The sequence below is a fragment of the Macaca mulatta genome, chromosome 1, assembly GCF_049350105.2.
Source record: "Macaca mulatta isolate MMU2019108-1 chromosome 1, T2T-MMU8v2.0, whole genome shotgun sequence".
NCBI classification, from domain to species: Eukaryota; Metazoa; Chordata; class Mammalia; order Primates; family Cercopithecidae; genus Macaca; species Macaca mulatta.
The window spans coordinates 32,309,350-32,333,094 of NC_133406.1; the positions used below are offsets into that span (position 1 = coordinate 32,309,350).

The 23,745-nt window shown below is 39.5% G+C and overlaps 1 protein-coding gene across 11 annotated transcripts in view; it reads left to right on the plus strand.

Annotated features, from left to right (window-relative positions):
• RABGAP1L (RAB GTPase activating protein 1 like) overlaps positions 1 to 23,745 on the plus strand; it is an 800,696-nt gene that overhangs the window by 656,755 nt on the left and 120,196 nt on the right. For 2 of the 11 annotated variants that reach the window (XM_015123666.3, XM_015123684.3), the window contains exons 1-2: positions 17,189 to 17,384; positions 19,044 to 19,257. The exons of 6 other annotated variants lie outside the window; for them this stretch is intronic. In XM_015123666.3, the coding sequence (XP_014979152.1) occupies positions 19,147 to 19,257 (111 nt within the window). In that variant the 5' untranslated portion in view covers positions 17,189 to 17,384; positions 19,044 to 19,146. Of the gene's footprint in view, positions 1 to 16,104; positions 16,248 to 17,188; positions 17,385 to 19,043; positions 19,258 to 23,745 lie in introns of those variants that run through there. 3 more of the 11 variants (XM_078000312.1, XM_078000314.1, XM_078000315.1) reach the window with 3 other exon arrangements.

Genomic DNA, 23,745 nt, shown 5'->3' on the forward strand with positions numbered 1-23,745 from the left:
ATAAAATAAAATGAAGGTCATTATAATGTTATAGTTCAGCCATGTGTACCATTACCAACTGCTTGCTGACTCTTGGCCTTTTATCCTTACCTAGACTATTAGACCTTCACAATGGATTCTTAAGTCTGGCCTGAGACACTTCTTATTCCTACAGGAAAACAAAAAAGAAAGCAAAAGATCCTACTATCTGGTAATAAATATCTCATCTGAGCAGGTTTAAAGATCAAATAGTCTTTGAAAAATAACATTTCTGGCTATTATTAAAAAGTCAAAAAATAACAGATGCTGGTGAGGTTGTTGAGCAAAAAGAATACTTTTAGCCTGTTGATGGGAGTGTAAATTAGTTCCACCATTGTGGAAGACAGTGTGGCGATTCCTTAAAGACCTAATGACAGAAATACCATTTGACCCAGCAATCCCTTTACTGGGTATATACAAAAAGGAATATAAATCATTCTGTTATAAAGACACATGTGTGCGTATATTCATTGCAACACTATTCACAAAAGCAAAGACATGGAATCAACTTAAATGCCCATCAGTGATAGACTGTTTAAAGAAAATGTGAGGCCGGGTACAGTGGCTCATGCCTGTGATCCCAGCACTTTGGAAGGCTGAGGCAGGCGGATCATGAGGTCAGGAGATCGAGACCATCCTGCCTAACACGGTGAAACCCTGTCTCTACTAAAAGTACAAAAAAAAGTTAGCCGGGCTTGGTGGCGGGTGCCTGTAGTCCCAGCTACTTGGGAGACTGAGGCAGGAGAATGGCGTGAACCCAGGAGGCGGAGGTTTCAGTGAGCCGAGATTGTGCCACAGTCTGGGTGATAGAGTGAGACTCCATCTAAAAAAAAAAAAAAAAGAAAGATAATGTAGTACATATATACCATGGAATACTATACAACCATAAAAAAGAATGAGATCGTGTCCTTTGCAAGGACATAGATGGAGCTGGAGGCTATTATCCTTAGCAAACTAATGCCGAATACTGCGTGTTCTCACTTACAAGTGGGTGCTAAATGATGGTCACAAAGAGAAGAACAGCACACACTGGGGACTACCAGAGGGCAGAGGGTAGGAGGGAGAGGATCAGGAAAAATAACTAATGGATACTAAGCTTAATACCTGGGTGATAAAATAATCTGTACAAAAAAAACCCATGACACATGTTTGCCTATGTAACAAACCTGCACATCCTGCACATGTACCCCTGAACTCAAAAAAAAGAAAAAAGAAAATTAAAAATAACGATTTTTATAAGGCAGTATGCTTTAAAATGATGTCATGGACTGTTAAGCTTTAGTAGACTTGACCAATCATTTAGTCCAATGCTTTTTTTTTTTTTCAAATAAAGTAAGAGCCTCACTATCTAAGCTCCCATGGTATATTCGTTGCAGGATTAATATAAGGAGGCATGATTACATGATCACAATCCAGACACAAGGCACCTCCTTCATGACAAAATTCATCACAAATGTAGGTTCTTTATGTGGTTCTTTTATGGCCCTCACTAGCTTTTGCATCAAGGTTTGCTCAATGTGAACTTTACGAAAATCAGGCAGGAAATGATTTAGTGAATAAGGGGATTAGAAATTGCATCCTGGCACCATTTACACAACTTGCAACACAATATTAAAAAATGACTAGGGAGGCGGAGGTGGAAGGATATTTTATGTATGTATATCTTAGCCACACCCAGTGGTACACACCTACTGTCCCAGCTACTTGGGAGGCTGAGGCAGGATTGCTTGAGCCCAGGAAGTTGAGGTTGCAGTGAGCTGTGATCGCGCCACTGCACTCCAATCTGGGTAACACAGCAAGACCCTGTCTCGAAAAAAATAAAAAATCAGATTTTTTTTAAAAATGAAGAAGAGGACAAGTAGAGAGGTAGGGTGGGGAATTTTCCCTTGAATCCTCAAAATAATAAAAGTCTATATTCCACTTTCTCCTTCCTTCACAACATTTGAAATTCCACAGTAATTCTCCCTTCAGTTATTTGCCTATTTCCTTTTTAATGAGTTTCCATTGTTATACCAAGTAGATTAAACAACATTCTTCTTTACTTATTGAATTGATATAGTAAAATCTGGGGGAAAAAAAAAAGTTATTCCAAAATGCTAACAGTAAAGAACAAAGTTTTTGGGGATCTAATAGTTTCTTTCCTTCCCAGCTTTATTGAGATTTAATTGACAAAAATTATTTATATTTAAGGTATATAACATGATGATTTGATATGTGCATACACTGTAAAATAATTACCACAGTCAAGCTAATTAACACATCCAATACTCCATATAGTTAACGTGTGTGTATGTGTGTGATGAGAACACTTATGATCTAGCAAATCTAAATCTCCCTTACCAAACTTCAATATACCGTAGAGTATCATTAACTTGTAGTCACCATACCGTACATTAGATACCCAGAACTTTATCATCTTATAACGGAAATTTGGGCCCTTTGAGCAACATCTCTCCATCTATCTTATCCCCCAACAAGGAGCAATCACCATTCTACTCTCTGCTTCTGTGAGTTTGACATTTTTAGATTCCTTCTGTAACTGAAGTCATATAATATTTGTCTTTCTGTGTCTGGCTTATTTCACTTAGCGTAATGTCTTCCAGGTTCATCCATGTTGTCATGAATGGCAGGATTTCCTTCTTTTTTATGACATAATATTCTATTATGCATATGTATAAATATAAATATATATACCACCTTTTTTGTATCCATTCATCCATCAACACATGCTTAGGTTATTTCTATATCTTGGTCATTATGAATAATTCTGCAGTGAATGTAGGAGTGCAAATATCTCTTCAAGATACTATGCTGATTTCATTTACTTTGGTTACATATCCAGAAGTGGGATTGCTACAGTAGTTCCATTTTTTATATTTGAAGACCCTCTGTACTGTTCTTCATAGTAGCTGGGCCAATTTGCATTTCCACCAAAAGTGTATAAAGGTTCTCTTTTCTCCATATCCTCACTAACACTTCTCTCTCTCGCTCTCTTTTTTTTTTTTTTTTTTTTTTAATAATGGCCATCCTAACAGGTATGAGGTAATATTTCATGGTTTTGATTTGTATTTCCCTAATGATTAGTGATGTTGAGCACCCTTTCATGTACTTGCTGGCTATATTTGTGACTTCTTTGGGAAAATATCTATTCAGGTCCTTTGGCCATTTTTTAATTGGGTTATTTGGTGTTTTGCTGTTGAGTTATATAAATTCCTTAAATATTTTGGATATTAACCCCTCATGAGATATATAGTTTGGAAATATTTTCTTCCATTTTCTATGTTGCATTTTCATTTTGTTGACTGCTTCCTTGGCTGTGCAAAGCTTTTTAGTTTGATGTAGTCCCACATGTTTATTTTTCCTTTTATTGCCTGTGCTTGTGTCAAAAAATCATTGCCAAAACCAGTATAAAGGAGTTTTTCCCTTAAGTTTTCTTCTAGGAGTTTTGTGATTTCAGGTCTTAAATTTAAGTCTTTAAATATTTCACGTTAATGTTTGTTATGGTATAAAATGAGGGTCCAGTTTCATTCTCTTGCATGTGGAGATCCAGTTTTTCCAGCACCATTTATTGGAGAGACTGTCCTTTCCCCATTGTGTATTCTCCTCGGCGCCCTTGTCAAAGCGAGATCTAGTAGTTTCTAAGCAGCATGATGAAGCTGTAGCTTTACTGATTTCATGTTACAACAAAAAATTTTTAAGCACAAAACCAGGGGTGTGACATACCCTGAAACTGGTGATTTGAAAAACAGTAGTGTTAGAGAAAGGGATCTATGGAGATCATTGTTGGTAGTAGTAATTGGGGCATTGGATCAGGATACTGGGGTATCCTGATCTGATACCTTAATTATATAATTAAGTTTTTAAGTGTAGAAGTGGGTATAATGATCACTGTTTCAATAAAATTAAAATATTAATGTGTTAAAGTACCATCTCATTTGGTGCTAGTAGAAAATGAAATGCATAAAAACTATTGCTAAAAGTCACTAAACCTCTCTTACAGCCTAATTAGCAAGTTAATGCTTTTTCCTTTTGGCTGTTCCCTAATTTTTCATTCAATTTATGTTTTCCCAAAAACCTGCTAATTTCATGTACTTTAACCCTATGGAAGAGGATGTTGCTTAGCAACTGCCTAAATAACTAATAGACCTAGGTATCTAGTAAAGACTTGAAGGATTTACTTATTTTAAAGTTATATATTTGTATATTAACCATCAAATCCAAGAGGAAGTTGTTTTACTTTGATATTTCTTCTGATTTCTGCATTTTTATGATTAATTCTTTTTTTTTTTTTTTTTTTTTGAGATGGATTCTTGCTCTGTCGCCCAGATTGGAGAGCAGCAACTCGGTCTCTGCTCACTGCAACCTCTGCCACCCGGGTTCAAGTGACTCTCCTGCCTCAGCCTCCCAAGTAGCTGGGACTACAGGCACACCTACCATGCCTGGCAAATTTTTGTATTTTTAGTAGAGACAGGGTTTCACCATCCTGGCCAGGTCAGGATCTCGAACTCCTGACCTCAAATGATCCACCCACCTAGGCGTCCCAAAGTGCTGGGATTACAGGGGTGAGCCACTGTGCCTGGTCTGCATTTTTATAATTAATTTGTACATGAGTTGTTTGTAGAAAAAAAAAAAAAGTATGTTTTATGGGAACTTCTTTTTTCTCCCTTCAGTCTCATAGTAGCATTGCTGTATTTGTCATTTAATTTAGTTAATCTTTTCTAACAGAATACCCTATCAATGATATTTGCTGAGTAGGAGTGTTTTCTGGCCAGGCACGGTGGCTCACACCTGTAATCCCAGCACTTTAGGAGGCTGAGGCAGGCAGATCACGAGGTCAAGAGTTTGAGACCAGCCTGGCCAACATGGCGAAACCCTGTCTCTACTAAGAATACAAAAATTAGCCGGGAGTGGTAATGCATGCCTATAATTCCAGCTACTCAGGAGGCTGAAGCAGGAGAACTGCATGAACCCAGGAGGCAGAGGTTGCAGTGAGCCAAGATCGCGCCACTGCACTCCAACCTTGGCAACAGAGCAAGACTCCGTCTCAGAAAAAAAAAAAAAGGAAAAGAAAAGAAAATATTTTCTAATTCACTGGATACAGAATTCTGTAATATTTCTTTTTAATGCTAAGCTGATTCTTTTAGAGGAAATATATTAAGGTTTTAGGAGAAGGAATTTAGAAATTAAATTGAAGTAGTTGCTATTACTTACATATGATGGTTTTACTTTTGGTTGTTTGACCCAGAAGTACCTCAGAAGCGTCATCTGAGCTAAGGGTGTTCTAGGTTTGAGGGTGTGAGTAGTGCTGTCATTTTGCAATGTCCTGTCATACTTAATTTAGCCTTGGTGTGTTTACTTGTCTGAGGTTAAGTCTCCCCACTATGACATATAAAGTTGTATTATTATCCAAATCTCAGACCTATTTTCTTCACTCTTGTATTAGTTCATTCTCATGCTGCTAATAAAGACATACCAGAGACTGGTTAATTTATAAAGGAAAGATGTTTAATTGACTCACAGTTCAGCATGGCTGGGGAGGCCTCAGGAAACTTACAATTATGGCAGAAGGGGAAGCAAACATGTTCTTCACATGGTGGCAGGAAGAAGAATGCGAGCACAATGGGGAAAAACCCCGTCTAAAACCATCAGATCTCATGAGAATTCACTCACTATCACAAGAACAGCATAGGAAAACCACCCCCATGATCTGATCACCTCCCATGAGGTCCCTCCCCCAACACATGGGAATTACAATTTGGATTACAATTCAATATGAGACTTTGGGTGGGGGCACAGCCAAACCATATCAACTGTGATTCTGTTCAGCTGCCCTGAAGTAAAAACAAAATACTAGCAAATTTGCTTACTGCACCCTTTGCATTCTGTGGTTCTGAGACATTAAAGACCATTTGCACCAGGCTAGTGTGGTGACTCACTCCTCTAATCTCAGCACTTTGGGAAGCCTGGGAAGAGGATCACCACAGCTCAAGGGTTTGAAACCAGCCCGGACAACACTGCCAAACCATGTCTCTACAAAATATAGAAAAATTAGCTGGATGTGGTGGCACACACCTGTGGTCCCAGCTGCTTGGGAGGCTGAGGTGGGAGGATCACCTGAGCCTGGAAAGTTTGAGGCTGCAGTAAGCCGAGAGATCGTGCCACTGCACTCCAGCCTGGGCAACAGAGTGAGACCCTGTCTCAAAAAAAAAAAAAAAAAAAAAAAAAGAAGACCACTTGCCTTTGCACAAAAATATTAGCAGTAAAAAGAACACATAGTTGGGCATGATGGCACACGCCTGTAATCCCAGCTACTTGGGAGGCTGAGGCGGGGGATTATTTGAACCCAGGAGTTGGAGGTTGCAGTGAGCCCAGATGGTGCCACTGCATTCCAGCGTGGGTGACAGAACAAGACTGTCTCAAAAAAGAACACAGGCAACTTATATTAATAGTGTTAAGCAAGTCTACATTAAAGAGAAACTGTGCTTTCAAAGAGTTACTTTTGTCTCAGAATGAAACGGCTTTACAAAATGGCTACTTTAGAATTCTATCTTGCAGAGAGGCTTTGGGCAAATTTATAGCTTGTTTTCTTTCACAGGCAAGAACTCCTAAGATAACATTTTGTATAATGATTAATTACCCTCTATACATATCAGACATTTTTTGTTTTAATGGAGTATCTTCAGTAAGACATTACCCTATCATAAAATGAAGTGTTTTTAAAGCAATATTGCCAGGCATGGTAACTTGTGCCTGTGGTCCTACCCACTCGGGAGGCTGCGGTGAGAAGATTGCTTAGCCCAGGAATTCAAGTCTGGCCTGGGCAACGTAGCAAGAACCTGTAACTTTTTTGAAAAGGCAATATTAGATTATTAGTAGCTATAGTAACTATAAATAATAGAACATTTCATCTACAATTGACTAATGTAGAGCTTATTTATAAACTGCAATCTATAAGACTGTATGTATCATGTTCACATCTCAACTGTGTTCATATCTTATTTGCATTGTCAACCACTGTACAAAGAGAACAATGTAGGATAACTAGAGTGAAGTTTAAAGGTTCATACTTAGTAAGTTATCGGATACAAAGACAATATCTGCCAAATAGTTTAGGACAAAAATAATTTTTAAGAGATATGTAAGTTTGAGAGAGAGTGAAGGAGAGGTGGGGAGAGGGAGGGAGGGAGGGGGAGAGAAAGAGAAAGAGAGAGAGAGAGATGCCAGCCTGCCAATATTCAAAGAGTTTAAACTTCAACCATAACATTTATTTTTTCTCCTTCTCTCATCTTTCCCTATCTATAGAAATATAAAGACATATTTTAGATTTAACATAAAAAATAAACTGTCATTCAAATGAATGAAATTAGAATGTTCTGAGCATTGCCACTGCCACCACTATGGCAACTATTTTAAAATTATGAAAATCTTTTTATTATTCTATTTTAGACCATTAAGCAATTTATTGTTGCTCTAAAAGCATGCATAAAGCCAATTTTTAACATAATGGAAGCCATCACTGACAAGAATGCTGCCTCAATTCACATGATATTTTCCATTATAGCAGTCTGTTGATATGTGTATTGCATTCATCAGTAACTTGAGAAGAAATTGATAAATTGCCTTCAGTCTTCTTTCTCTTCATATTTGCAAATCCTTATATAATAAGTACTACTACAGGCCAGGCATGGTGGCTCACACCTGTAATCCCAGCACTTTGGGAAGCTGAGATGGGTGGATGGCTTGAGTTCATGAGTTCGAGACCAGCCTGGGCAACATGGTGAAACCCCTTCTCTACTAAAAATATAAAAAAATTAGCCAGGCTTGGTAGTACATGCCTGTAGTTCCAGCTACTTGGGAGACTGAGGGAGGAGGATTACCTGAGCCTGGAAGGTCAAGGCCGCAGTGAGCTGTGATCGTGCCACTGCATTCCACCCTGGAAAATAATGAGACCCTGTCTCAAAAAGAAAGAAAAAAAACAGTTTTAATTTAAAAATTAGCTGGGAATGGTGGTACTTGTAGTCCCTGTTCCTCTGGAGGCTGAGGTGGGAGGATCACTTGAGCCCAGGAGGTTGAGGCTGCTGTGAGCTGTGAATGCATCACTGCACTCCAGTCTGGACGACAAGGGAGAAATCCTGTCTCAAAAATGATAGATAGCTGGCCACGGTGGCTCATGCCTGTAATCCCAGCATGTTGGGAGGCCAACACAGCCAGATCATGAGGTCAGGGGTTCAAGACCAGCCTGGCCAACATGGTGAAACCTTGTCTCTATTAAAAGTACAAAAATTAGCTGGGTGTGGTGGCGTGCACCCGTAATCCCTGCTGCTTGGGAGGCTGAGGCAGGAGAAATGCTTGAACCCAGGAGGTGAAGGTTGCAGTGGGCTGAGATCACACCAAAAAAAAAAATAGATAGATAGAGAGAGAGAGAGAGAGAGAGAGATACTATTGGATGCAATAGAAGTTTTCAGCCCATATTTTCATTATATAAGGATACAATATTAAGAGCAAAATACTGAGAGAAGAGAAATATAGTCTACCATTAGAAATTTTAAAACTTCTATTTCAGGGTTTCCAAATGGGCTGTTCAAAAGTGAATTGAATCTCCTGTCTTTTCTCTTGCTTTCATTTGTGATAAACCTAATGTAGGTGGGAAAAAACCTGAGCCTTTGTAATCACATGTTTGGGTTTAATCATAACTCTCCTTTAGTAGTAGTGTGACTTATTTATTTATTTATTTATTTATTTATTTATTTATTTATGAATGACAGAGTCTTGCTCTGTTGCCCAGGCTGGAGTGCAGTGACGTGATCTCAGCTCACTGCAACCTCCACCTCCTGGGTTCAAGTGATTCTCCTCCCTTAGCCTCCTAAGTAGCTGGGATTACAGGTGCATGCCACCAGGCTCACTAATTTTTGTATTTTTGGTAGAGACGAGGTTTCACCATGTTGTCCAGGCTGGTCTCGAACTCCTGATCTCAGGTGATCCTCTCGTCTCAGCCTCCCAAAGTACCGGGATTACAGGCATGAGTCATTGAGCCTAGCCAAAGTAGTGTGACTTTAAATTGCTTCAACTCTTTTGTTGCTGTTGTTGTTTTTGATGGAGTCTCACTTGCTCTGTCGCCCAGGCTGGAGTTCAGTGGCACAATCTCAGCTCACCTCAGCCTCCGCCACCTGGGTTCAAGTCTCAGCCTCCTGAGTAGCTGGGATTGTAGGCACCCACTACCACGACCAGCTAATTTTTTTTGTCTTTTTAGTAGAGATGAGGTTTCACCATGCTGGCCAGGCTGCTCTCGAACTCCTGGCCTCAGGCGATTCACCCACCTTGGCCTCCTAAAAGTGCTGGGATTACAGGCATGATTTCCACGCCGCCCAGCCTAAATTGGTTAAACTCTTAGGGCAAGTATCTCTTCTGTAAAATTGGCATAATAAAACCTGCTATGAAGTATTGTATAAGAACTAAAAGAGATAATGAAATTATGGCTCCTCCCTAGCACACTAGGTTTTAAATAAGTGTTATTTCTCTCCCCTTCCACGTTTACCTCTGATGGAAACTTGTTTGACATCTTTGAAGTGAAGTGGTTAGTCAGTTCTTAGTTTCTGAGTTAACTGCTACTCTAAACCACTGCACAGGGTATTTCTTTTGACTCAAGATAAAAATGAACTGTGGAAAACCTTATTATAATACAGTTATGAAGAGGGATTATTTATTTTCACATGATAGCCCATAGTAATGGTGTTTTGTTGATCAGATTACAATAGATTAATATCATCATAAAACAAATGTTCTTTTTTCCCTGTTCTCATAGTTGCTCAATTTAATAAGAGGTAATTGATTAAATTCTGTTTGCATTGTAGTCAGGAAACTGGAGAGGGCAGCAAACTATAGGAGATTGTGCCCCACCGCCCTACCCAGGCCTCCCTATCAAGACTTCACCTCCGGCCGGGCGCGGTGGCTCAAGCCTGTAATCCCAGCACTTTGGGAGGCCGAGACGGTGGATCACGAGGTCAGGAGATCGAGACCATCCTGGCTGACACGGTGAAACCCTGTCTCTACTAAAAAATATAAAAAATCTAGCCGGGCGAGGTTGCGGGCGCCTGTAGTCCCAGCTACTCGGGAGGCTGAGGCAGGAAAATGGCGTAAATCCGGGAGGCGGAGCTTGCAGTGAGCTGAGATCCCGCCACTGCACTCCAGCCTGGGCGACATAGGGAGACTCAGTCTCAAAAAAAGAAAAAAAAAAAAAAAGGCTTTACCTCCACTAACCTGTCTCAATCATTTCTGACAGAGGACTCATGTAAATTATCAAATTACTCTCAAATCAATCAGCATCCAGAAAGATTTAGTTGTTTATGGAAAATTGGTAGAGGAGTGAAATTGTGTGACACTGTTATTCGTCCCTCCTGGACAAGGAAATACGGGGGAAAAAAAAATGGAGGCATTGGTTATGTTCTTGTATACTGAGAACCTCACTCCCTGCCCCATTTCTAAAGGTTACAATTCCATCTTCTCTTTAGTTTTTTTCAAATAATTTTGCCCCTCTGTACATCATTTTTATTAATATTGATAATAACAACCGACATCAATCAAATGCTTTCCAGAGTCAGGTACCTCACTGTACTGTTACTATTTTCTCATTTTCTGGATAATGATATGGTTTGGCTCTGTGTCCCTGCCCAAATATCATCTCAAATTGTAATCCTCACATGTCCAGGGAAGGAGGTGAGTGGATCGTGGAGGAGTGGATTATGGGAGGTGAATGGAACAGCATCTGCCATGCTGTTCTTGTGATCGTAAGTGAGTTCTCACAAGATCTGATGGTTTCATAAGTGTCTGGCATTTCCCCTGCTTTCCCTTCTCTCTCCTGCTGCCATGTGAAGAAGGTCCTTGCTTCCCCTTCACCTTCCACCATGATTGTAAGTTTCCAAAGGCCACTCCAGCCATGTAGAACCGTGAGTCAATTAAAACTCTTTCCTTTATAAATTACCCAGTCTCGGGGTTTTTCTTCATAGCAGTGTGAAAACGGACTAACACAGATGAGAAAACCAAGAAGTGAGACAAATTATGTAATTTGCTCATGGTCACTGCTGTAGACTGAATATTTGTGTCCCCCCAGAATTCACCTGTGGAAATACCCAAATGTGATGATATTAAGAGATGGGACCGCCGGGCGCGGTGGCTCAAGCCTGTAATCCCAGCACTTTGGGAGGCCGAGACGGGCGGATCACGAGGTCAGGAGATCAAGACCATCCTGGCTAACACGGTGAAACCCCGTCTCTACTAAAAATACAAAAAATTAGCCAGGCGTGGTGGCGGGTGCCTGTAGTCCTAGCTACTCGGAGGCTGAGGCGGGAGAATGGCGTGAACCCGGGAGGCGGAGCTTGCAGTGAGCCGAGATCGCGCCACTGCACTCCAGCCTGGGCGACAGAGCGAGACTCCTTCTCAAAAAAAAAAAAAAAAAAAAAAAAAAAAAAAAAAGAGATGGGACCTTTGACTGGTGATTAGATTATGAGGGTTAAGTTCTCTTGAATGAGATTAGTGCCCTTATAAAAAAGACTCTAAGGAGACCCCTTCCTCATTCTACCATGTGAGGACACAGAGAGAAGCCCTCTGCCTGTAACTAGAAAACACGCTCCCACCAGACACTGAATCTGCCAGCACCTTGATCTTCCACCCTTCAGAAATGTGATAAATACATTTCTGTTGTTTGTAAGTTATCCAGTCTATGGTGTTTTATTCCAGTAGCAGCCCAAACAGACTAAGATAGTCACATAGCCAGTGAGTGGTAGAGCCAAGTATCAAACTAGGTTATTCTAAACTCTAGAGCCCACACTTCCTTTCTCTAATGGTGTAAATGGAAGCTAGAAAGGCAGAAATTTAATAATCTTCAATGACTGGCTTTGGCCTATTTGTTGACCTGATATTTGCAAACTACCATAGGCTAATTTAAATCTGCCTTTGAAACTTCTACTGTGTCCAGTATCAGTTTACCACTCTGGTCATTCTAAATTCATTTTTCCCTGTAAAAAATTATTTCACTTTGCCTATTCATTGCCTAAATTCAATCCATCTTTTCCATGAAGTCTTCCCCATCTGCAGAGGGACTTCATTCTATCACAGTCCTATATCACTAATTATTGTATTACATGACAGACATAGCTTTTTTAATAGTCTGTAACCTACGTATGTGTGTCAAGGAGACATCAGTGTTTGAGAAGCAGCAGTGTTTGACACATGACTGATTCTGGTATATGTTTGCCTACTTTCCTTATCCTTTAGCGTGTACACTAGAAACAGACACACCTGTTTTTTTAATCCTAGCAGCTCTATTTCTAGCTGTAGGTATTGAGTCAAATCACAAAACTTCTCCATATTTTAATTATCTACAAAAAAGGAAAATTATGGTATCTAGTTTATTGATTCACAGTGAAGATTAAATGAGATTCTGTGTCTAGGATGTAGTGAATACTTATTAGCGGCCACAATTATAACATTTTCAGTAAATATTCATTGTTATAGATTATTTGTATTACTATATTACAAAATCTGTAATCCCCCTTTTACACATTATAAGCATTTAGTAAATGTTGAGTTTTTTTGTTTGTTTCTTTGTTTTTTGTTTTGAAACAGAGTCTTGCTCTGTTGCCTAGGCTGGAGTGCAGTGGCGCGATCTCAACTCCTGGGTTCCGGTGATTCTCCTGCCTCAGGCTCCTGAGTAGCTGGGATTACAAGCATGTGCCACCACACCCAGCTAATTTTTGTACTTTTAGTAGGGACAGGATTTTACCACGTTGGCCAAGCTGGTCTTGAACTCCTGACCATGTGATCTGCCTGCCTTGGCCTCCCAAAGTGCTGAGATTGCAAGCGTGAGCCACTGTGCCTGGCCTGAGTTGCTTTTTAAAAATAAATTGGCCGGGCGCGGTGGCTCAAGCCTGTAATCCCAGCACTTTGGGAGGCCGAGATGGGCGGATCACGAGGTCAGGAGATCGAGACCATCCTGGCTAACACGGTGAAACCCCGTCTCTACTAAGAAATACAAAAAATAGCCGGGCGAGGTGGCAGCGCCTGTAGTCCCAGCTACTCGGGAGGCTGAGGCCGGAGAATGGCGTGAACCCGGGAGGCGGAACTTGCAGTGAGCTGAGATCCGGCCACTGCACTCCAGCCTGGGCTACAGAGCGAGACTCCGTCTCAAAAAAAAAAAAATAAAATAAAATAAAAAAAATAAAAATAAATTAAGATTTAATTCACATACCATCAAACTTGTCAAGTTTTAACTGCAGGATTTTAGCCAAGTGCCCTGCTGCAAGCTGCTGGTATATAACATAATGCAGGCATGTGAGGTCCCATTGGAAAGCGAGTTATCCAGGCTGGGAGAAAAACTTGAGAGAAATGGGCACTTGCATGAAATCCTGTTGCTGTTCCCTAAACCTACCCTCTGATCTTATGAAAAAATGAATATCATGTGAAATGGTTTCATTTGGTTGTTAGTGAAATTTTTTAAATAATTATTTGAATGTTTTAGAAATTAATGTATTGTTATTTGTAATTAGAATTCAGTTGTGCACTCTGCTTAAAATGAGGCAAAGTGAAGCATTACTTATGTTTTCAGGTATGTATGAAACTATCTTCATTTTGGGTGATAACAAATATCAGTGAATGCTTACAAGCACTTGAAACATTTACTTTTGGTTAGGTAAAATTTAATGTGAATGTGTTGGTGGTGGATTTTAGTTTCAAATGAGGTAAAAAGCTGAATTGTTAAAGAGTTGCATCTATTCTTTCATAGTCTGGAATCTACCTCACCCTCATTCTTTGTGGTGAGTTGCAAATGAGGCAGCAAGATACCCAGCATACCTGTTAAGCAAGTATTTATGTCCCACAGGTTTTTCTTTTTTTAGTTTAATGCTAGGTTTTTTTTTTTTTTTGAACAATCTGTTTTCTGAGGTTTTGAATTTTCCTAGCAACTGCTAGGAGAGATAGGAAAGATAATGAGCTGAATGGCTGGTATTCAACACAAGAATAATGGTGTTCTTTATTTACCTTTGCATAATTTTAAAGAGAACAAGTTTACTTAACTTTTACTTGTTCTTTTCCCATTGTAAAAACTCAGTAGGTGTTACTAGACTATTCTGAAATACAAATTCTGAAAAGCTTTCTTCTACTGATATTTCTATGGTTTCTCATTCATATTTTCTCTTTTGTTACCTCACTTAGAGCACATGGGTTTTGTAATGCACACTGCTAAGAGTAGATAGAAACCTGCTTGGAATATTGATTTTCTGTAATTAAGCATGTATTTATAGAATTTTGTCTTTCTTATAGTTCTTTTTTTTTTTTTTTTTTTTAAGAGCATCTTATTCTGTCACCCAGGCTGGAGTGTAGTGGCACAATTGCAGTTCACTGTAGCCTGAACCTCCTGGGTTCCCTGCAAATAGCTGAGGCTACAGGAACTTGCTACCATGCCTGGCTGATTTTTAAATTTTTTGTAGAGATCTGGGCTCAAGCAGTCCTCCTGCCTCGGCCTCGCAAAATTCTGGGATTATGGGTGTGAGCCACCACAACCAGCCTTTCTCATAGTTCTTTGTCTCTCTGTGAACACTGTGAACATTTTGTCATTTTGAAGATGCTTAACATTGAGTCATGTATACTTTGTGAATGTTTGCATAGCATGATTTAGGAACATCTGGAAGAATGTTCATGAAAGATTAGAGGAGGGCCAGTCATGCAGGAGGAGCAGAGTTTCTTCAGGGCGCCACCCATCTACGTGGGGGTTGCAAAAGACCTTCTGCCCTCTAAACCATATTTCTTTTTTTTTTTTTTTTGAGATGTTGTTTCGCTCTGTCTCCCAGGCTGGAGTGCAGTGGTGCGATCTCGGCTCACTGCAACCTCCGCCTCCTGGATTCAAGCGATTCTTCTGCCTCAGCCTCCAAAGTAGCTGGGACTACAGGCACACACCACCACGCCCAGCTAATTTTTTTTGTATTTTTAGTAGAGACGGGGTTTCACCATATTGGACAGGCTGGTCTCCAACTCTTGACCTCGTGATCCACCCACCTCGGCCTCCAAAAGTACTGGGATTGCAGGCGTGAGCCACCGTGCCTGGCCTAAACCATATTTCTCTTATAGTTGTTTTGTCCTTCTTTCCATCTGATCCTGATTTTGTGGCTGACGTGATGAGAATATTCAACAAGTAGAATATGAAATATAGGAAAAGGGTCTTGACTGCTACTCTCCTGAGTTGAGATAATTTTTTTTTTTTTCCCCGAGATGGAATCTCGCTCTGTCGCCCAGGCTGGAGTGCAGTGGCGTAATCTTGGCTCATTGCAACCCCTGCCTCCCGAGTAGCTGTGTCTACAGGCGCACGCCACCACACGTGGCTAATTTTTGTATTTTTAGTAGAGACCGGGTTTCACCGTATTGGCCAGTCTGGTCTCAAACTCCTGACCTGGTGATCTACCCACCTCAGCCTCCTAAAGTGCTGGGATTACAGGTGTGAGCCACTGTGCCCAGTGAGGTGAGATAATTTTTATACTTGCTGCTTTGACTGATGAATAAAAAAAATGCTACTCCCATAATGAAACTGCTTTGCTGCATTGCAGAGAACACAACAATAGAAAAACCGCCACATCTTATTCAAGCTTTTCTTGATTTTTATTTCGGCTGTTTCTAAATTTGGCACTTGAGAATAGATGGTTTATACTCATAGTATGACCCAGGTATGCTTTTGTTAAAAAGAACAGTTCTAGAAGGATGACTGTTGAGGCAAAATTGGCTACTAGTATGGAATACTCTCTCAGTATAAAATCTCAGAACAACATTTAAAAATCATTGTAGATATTTTGTTCGTAAACATTTTCTTAATAAGATCCAGAAAGGGTTTATAAACCTAATAAACCTATTTGATAGCTTCTATCAAATAAACCTATTTCTATCTTCTATCAAATAAACCTATTTGATGGAAGGAAATAGGAATAGGACACATTGCTTTTGACTTTCTGCACCCATGTGGAAACCAGGGATCTATTCTCTCCCTCTCAATTTACATGACCATGAGGAAACTGAAACCTAGTGAAGTTAAATCACTTGCCCGGGGACAGACAGCTAGCTAGTTCCTGCTTGAACTGGGGACCATCTATTTGATTACCGGGAGTGCGGTTGGTTTCTGTTGCCTGTTTGATACTCTTCTGGAAAGTTTTAGCGGCAAATGGTATTGTCCACACCACGGCCCTTGATCTCAGGTAATTCTCCACACCACTGCCTTCTTTTTTTTTTTCCAATGCAGTTGCGTGGTGTGAAGGTGATAACCTCAGAAACTCAGGTGTAAATAACCCCGGGAATCAATGGGCTGGGGGGATGGTAAAACAAGAGTTTGTAAACATGACTGTGTACAATAGCTTCTGAAGTTTCGGAGGGTATTGGTTTAGCTGTTATTTCTGAGACTGGAGAAAATGACAGTATAGCGACAGTTTCTCTATCATCAGTTTTCAAAGAGCATGCTTTTCGTTGGAACCACAAATATAGTACACCTAATAAGGGGAAACGAAACCTTGAATTTTTCCTTCCCAGACTCTGAAAAGTAAACTTTAAGGAACATTTTAAGGGTGACAAAAGGTGAAGATTGCAAATCAAACTTAGAGTGTCCTTGCTCAAGAAAATCTGTGCACTGCAGCTCCAATAGAGGACCACTTGGGTTTAGAAATGACATGTTATTAATAATTCTAGTCACTGTGGCTGATTAAAACAGTCTGTTGAAAGTTATAAATTATAGAAGCTTTTAAAAACATTTATATAAGAACCTGTGTAGAATTCTAAAAGGACTGAATTATTTGAAGTTATTACTCTCTGTGTACGTAAACTTAAACTATTTTTACGCCTTTGATTATTTTTCTAAAAATGTTTTTGCACACTTATAGCCTGATGCCGTAAATGTTTTAAGAGTTTAATGTACAGCACCTCTAGGTGCTATTTAAAACTTTTTTCTGGTCCTTTTCTTTTGGGTTATAAGGGTTCTTCGTAACCAAGAAGATTACCTATAGTTAGGCTGAATGCACTCTCCCAGGGTGCAGAGGCAGCTGCTCAACTGCGGTTATAACTCTTGTTTGCCCCTGGGTGGTTGCCAGCAGGGAGTAAGGCATTGTGGGAAGTACTTTCTTTACCTTCCACAACAGGTGTCTTTGTCAGTGCACCTTATTCAGATATCCGTGTGTGGAAGCACTGAGTCACTGTGTAGCAAAGAAAAATATGAAAGCAAGAGGAATTGCTTTCACATCTAGAAAATGTTGCAAGATAATCTGAAATCTTCTGGTGCTAGTGAATGCATGAAGAGGTTCACAGTATCTTTTAAAGTACTTCTGAAAAGATAAGGAGTTTAAAAGGTATGAACTGCCTGGACACCTTATAATGCCTTGTCTCCTGATTATCGTTTACTTTTTACCTGGTTAGTCAGCGTCAGGATAAATGTGCAGGAAAAAGATGTTAACGAAAATAATGCTTAACAGACAAAGCAGCACTGTCGAACAAAAATGAAGTAAAAATGCTTTACTGACTCCAGCAAGGGTCAAACACAGTTTGCAGCTGTTTTAATCTTGTGGATTTATTTAAAATATTTCATTTTTTTGTTTAAATAAGCTTATTAGATTTGCTTGTTTCCTAGCAATAAGGTGCTTTTCCCTCCTTCCTTGTGCTGGCTCTTAGCTAGAATGCTATAGCAGTTGTAAAACTCTACTAATTACATTTAAATGGGACAAGTGTTATATAAGTAATCATGTTACTGTAGATGAAAAAATACTTTAGGAAAACATGGGAAAATAGACACTATAGATCTCATTCTGAGTTTTGTTTTCTGAAAAGCAAACAATTTAGACAATATAATCCTGTTATTGGTAATGAAGACTAAACATTTCAACCAGTAGCTTATTTCTTTTGATTTTTAGACAAACATTGCTAAATTGATTTCTAGTTCTAACAAATAATATTTCTCATGGTACTGCAGTGTCATGATCTAGAAAAAGCAGGGAAGAGATTAGCTTAATTAGGAATATTGAAAAACAACTTCAGAGAAGCCTTATCTGTCTTCCCCTCATTTTTATTTGCTTAATTCTTTTTCCATGAAATTAGTATACATTATATTTCCTGATCAAGCAACTTTGTAATGGTGATTATGGGCAGCTTTCAAACTTTTCATCTGGAAATATGGCAGTTCATTTATGGTCTCCAGCTGTAATTTTAAAAATTACTACCGGTGGTTAAGGTACCAACAGTTCATGCTATCTACTGATTTGAATAATTAAAAGAAACCTCTAACCTTAAAGACAACTTTTATCTATGGGAGCAAAACAACCAGTTTATAAATGAGACCCTTGTATTACTTTCTGAATAACAACACAAAACTAAATTATGCTTAAAATACCTATTTTTTTTTTGTAGGAAAAGGAAGTAATGATTATTAATTGATATTGCTGTCCCTGTTTCATTTTTATGTTTTGGCATTTTTTTTCTTTAACAGAAATACTCCGAGTGGAAAAAAAATTTTTTTTTCATACTTCAGGAGATCATTTGTAACTGTACTATGAATTCTTTAAATTCTGAGAAATTAAAATGGTTTTCATCTGTTTATTTTCTAAGATTACGAAAAAATAAGCAGTAAGAACACTAAGAAAATTTACTTCTCCTCCAAGAACAATCTTCATGTAATAATACTGCAGTAAGAAGATGAGCTATTGTGAAAATTTTTAATTACCAAGAACATAACACAAATCAGTTTTTTTGTTGTTGTTATTGCTATAGGATATTTCTAGTTAGGAAACATTTTTTCTTTTTTGAAGTTTAAAGGTTTCCAAAAATTAAATTTTCCAGCTTCTCTGTTATGAATGCAGAAGGTGTTTATAGTGTATACTTCCTGCATAGATAAGAAACCTCCTTTAGTTTCCTACTGGGGGTGAATTGCTAGCCAAGCCTGTGATAGCAGCTGCTTTTTTTTTTTCTTTCTCTCTCTTTCTTTCTGGATTTTTGACACTCCACCCCCTCGAACTCAGGTGGGTGTGTACACTGGCACTGAGCTGCAGTAGGATTTTTCCTTGGATAGTCTGGTCTGGAGCTGGGACAGCAGCTGCTGCTGTGGAAAGGCCAGCTGGCAAGATGATGGAAGAAATCTCCATTATGGTAGCCTATGACGCCCATGTTTTCAGCCAGCTGCACGATGAAGACTTCCTCACTAGTCTGGTGGCCATCAGCAAGCCCAGGTCTATGGTAGGTAGTGCCTTGCACACTACTCTGGGACTCTTTTCTTTTCTAACATGGTATCTATACTCCTGTAGCAACTGAGGCAAACTTGCTGTTGGCTTTGTGTTGTGTCTGCAGGTTTTCAAAGATTTATTTACATAATTAAACACTCATATAACAGTAACATACTTAAAATGTTAGGTTGTAACATTTTAATGAGGTTGAGAGGAATATATAATGAGGTTGAGAGGAATTTTATAGTGCCAAATATCATTTTGTCTTAAGTTTCTGCCTTGTAAATATGTATATAATTATCAGGTAGGGGCTACTTATATTTACATAGCTTACAATTGGGGCTCATAGAAGTGGAAGATTTCTACCAGTGAGTCGTAACATCAACTGATAATTGAGCTACCCAAAAATCAGGTAACTTTCAAGGTCTTAAATTATTACTAAGAAGAACTATTAGGAAAATAACAGTACAATTTTAGTTTGGCTTTAATATTTGTAAAAAAAAAAATTTACCATTCTCTAAGGATCTTAGCGTGTGTGCATGTCCTGGCATAATCAAAAAATGAAGTTCTTGCAAGTGTTTATTTTTTCTTCTCTTAGATGTCATCATTATAATGGCTATTGAGTTTAAGATATCAACAATTTATACCTCTGAAACCAACTTTTTTTTTTTTTTTTTTTTTGAGATGGAGTTTCACTCCTATTGCCCAGGCTGGAGTGCAATGGCACGATCTTGGCTCACTGCAACCACTGCCTCCTGGATTCAAGCGAGTCACCTGCCTCAGCCTCCCTAGTAGCTGGGATTGCAGGCATGCACCACCATGCCCGGCTAATTTTGTATTTTTAATAGAGATGGGGTTTCTCCATGTTGGTCAGGCTGGTCTCAAACTCCTGACCTCAGGTGATCCACCTGCCTTGGCCTCCCAAAGTGCTGGGATTACAGGCGTGAGCCACCACGCCCGGTCCCCAGAATCAACTTTTTAACTACAATTGTAGTAACTTCTTGTTTATTATATTTAATAGGACTCATCAAAAACAACAGAACGAAGAGTGTATCATAACACTTAAACCTAACTAGTATGAAGCCCTACTTCTCTATTTTAAGGCACAGGGACCTTAAAAACATGGCTATTTCTTGAAACAACAAATTACAAAAAATAAAATTAAAAAAATAAAGGAGAAAGCTGTAGATTGATTTTAAGAGACTTAACAGTTATATCAACCAGATGCAATAAATCAACCTTGTTTAAATGCTAATTTGAACAAAATATAAAAATATCTCTAAGATAATTTGGAAAAATTTGACCTCTCATTAGGCATTTAATAATGATATTAAGAGAATTATGTAATTTTTTTGTGCATTGATATTACTTTTTTTTTTTTTTTTTTGAGAGGAGTCTCACTCTTGTTGCCCAAGCTGGAGTGCAGTGATGTGATCTCAGCTCACTGTAACCGCTGCCCACCTGGGTTCAAGCGATTCTCCTGCCTCAGCCTCCCGAGTAGCTGGGATTACAGGCACCCGCCAACATGCTTGGCTAATTTTTTTTGTTTTTTGTTTTTTTGTTTTTTTTGTTTTTTTAAGATACAGTCTCGCTCTGTCACCCAGGCTGGAGTGCAATGGCGTGATCTCAGCTCACTGCAACCTCTGCCTCCTGTGTTCAAGTGATTCTCCTGTTTCAGCCTCCCGAGTAGCTGGGACTACGGGTGCACGCCACCATGCCTAGCTAATTTTTGTATTTTTAGTAGAGACAGGGTTTTACCATGTTGGCCAGGATGGTCTCAATCTCTTGACCTTGTGATCCGCTGCCTCGGCCTCCCAAAGTGCTAAGATTACAGGCATGAGCCACGGCGCCCAGCCATTTTTCTGTATTTTTAGTAGAGACAGGGTTTCACCATATTGGCCAGGATGGTCTCAAACTTCTGACCTCATGATCCGCCGACCTTGGCCTCCCAAAGTGCTGGGATTACAGGTGTGAGCCACTGCACCCAGCTGATTCTATTATTTTTTAAATGATCATTTAGAGATATATATTAAATAGTTATGGATGAAATGTCTGCAGAGATTCAAAATTAACCAGTAGATTATGCGTTGATAATTATTGAAACTGTGTGATAAGTATTAATTCATACGGATTCATTATATTCTCTCCACTTTTATAGAGATGCAGTTTAAAAGAATCAGCTGGGCTGGGCACGGTGACTCACGCCTGTAATCCCAGCACTTTGGAAGGTGAAGGCGGGCGGATCACCTGAGGTCGGGAGTTAGAGACCAACCTGACCAACATGGAGAAACCCCATCTCTACTAAAAATACAAAATTGACCGGGCGTGGTGGCACATGCCTATAATCCCAGCTACTAGGGAGGCTGAGGCAGGAGAATCGCTTGAACCTGGGAGGTGGAGGTTGCGGTGAGCCGTGATTGTGCCATTGCACTCCAGCCTGGGCAAACAAGAGTGAAACTCCGTCTAAAAAAAAAAAAGAATCAGCTGGAAGACAAAAAAAAAGCAGAAAGATTTGCAAAAAGCAAAACAGATATAAAACTGTAATATACTCAGCCAGGTGTGGTGGACCACACCTGTAATCCCAGTACTTTGGGAGGCTGAAGCAGGCAGATCACTTGAGGCCAGGAGTTCGAGACCAACCTGGCCAACATGGTGAAACCCTGTCTCTACTAAAAATAACAAAAATCAGCCAGGCATAGTGGCGCATGCCTATAATCTCAGCTACTCAGGAGCTGAGGCATGAGAAATGCTTGAACCCAGGAGGTGGATGTCACAGTGAGCCAAGACAGAGCAAGACTCTGTCTCAAAAAAAAAAAACCAAAAAAACCCATAATATATTTCTGGAAGTGGAAGTGTTAATAGAGAAACATCTGGCCCGTTGCATGCTTTCTTTACATAATATATATACTTTATGTTTTTATAATTATATATATTATATGAAGATGATTGCCAACCTCCTAGTTAACTATAACATACATTATAACTGAATCAGGATAGGATAATCACGGTTGTGGATAATCTTTAAATTTTATTTTAGTCCACCATGAAAGCTTATCCAGAGAATTCAGAATTATGGCTGGGTGCTGTGGCTCATGCCTGTAATCTCAACACTTTGGGAGACCAATGCAAGAGGATTCCTTGAACCCAGGAATTCACGACCACCATAGGCAACATAGAGAGACCTCATCTCTACAGAAAAAAATAAAATAAAAGAGGATCTTGACAGGACCATCATAAAGAAATGAAACAATTCTGAATTTTTTTTTTCTTTTCTTTCCTTCCTCCTTTCTCCCTCCCTCCCTCCCTCTCTTCCTTTTTTGGGACAAGGTCTCACCGTGACACCCAAGCCTGAGTGCAGTGGTGTGATCATAGCTCACTGCAGCCTCAAAGTCCTGGGCTCAAGCAATCTTCCCACCTTAGCCTCTCCTGAGTAGCTGGGACTACAGGTGCACATCACTGCCCCTGGCTAATTTTTTTTTTTTTTAAGAGATGGGGTCTTGCTATATTGCCCAAGCTGGTTTTGAACTCTTGGGCTCCAGCAATCCTCCCACCTCAGCCTCCCAGAGTGGTGGGATTACAGGTATGAACCATCACACCCAGCCAAGAGCCTCTTAAGAGGTCTGAGTTGAGTCTTCAAAAACTAACAGGAGTTTTCTAGGCTAAAGGAGAGAAGAAACAAATACAGAGATGTGAAGTAGCAGAGTGTAGAGGACAGCGGTGGCTGAAGAGGTGGACAGTGAACAAGTCATAGGGAACATCCTATGCTCAGTAAGTGTAGGACGTTGTGTGTGTGTATCTATATGGACGCACGCACAAAAGAGACTGGGAGGGAGAAAAAAATGAATGAATTAATATAAATGTGTTTACCAGGAAATAATCTTTCATTTGTAGATTATATGTATATTATGCCTTGTTGCAACCCTAGCGCACCAAAGGGAAATCCCACTCCTAACCCTGTAGCTCATTTTAAAATAGAATTTGTTGACTAATATGCAAAAGCCTTGGAGTTCTGATAGAAACACATAATACTGTTTTATATACCAAACTTTTAAATAATGCAGATCTTGGGGTGTTAAATTATAAAAGTTTCTGAAGATATTTAGTTTTCTTTATCAGATTTGAAATTTAAAATAGTCTTTTGGAGGTAATATTTGGTTTTGGTTCATTTGGAAAAGTTATACTAAAATTGTGCAAGATAAAAATATATATCATTTGCTTTTTTTTTTTCTTAATGTGGAGTCTCGCTCTGTCACCTAGGCTGGAGTACAGTGCACAATTTGGGATCATTACAACCTCCGCCTCCTGGGTTTAAGCAATTCTCCTGCTTAAGCCTCCCCAGTAGCTGGGATTACAGGTGCTAGCCACCATGCCCAGCTAATTTTTGTGTTTTTAGTAGAGACAGGATTCCACCATGTTGGCCAGATGGGTCTTGAACTCCTGACCTCAAGTGATCCACCCACCTCAGCCTTCCAGAGTGCTGGGATTACAGGTGTGAGCCACC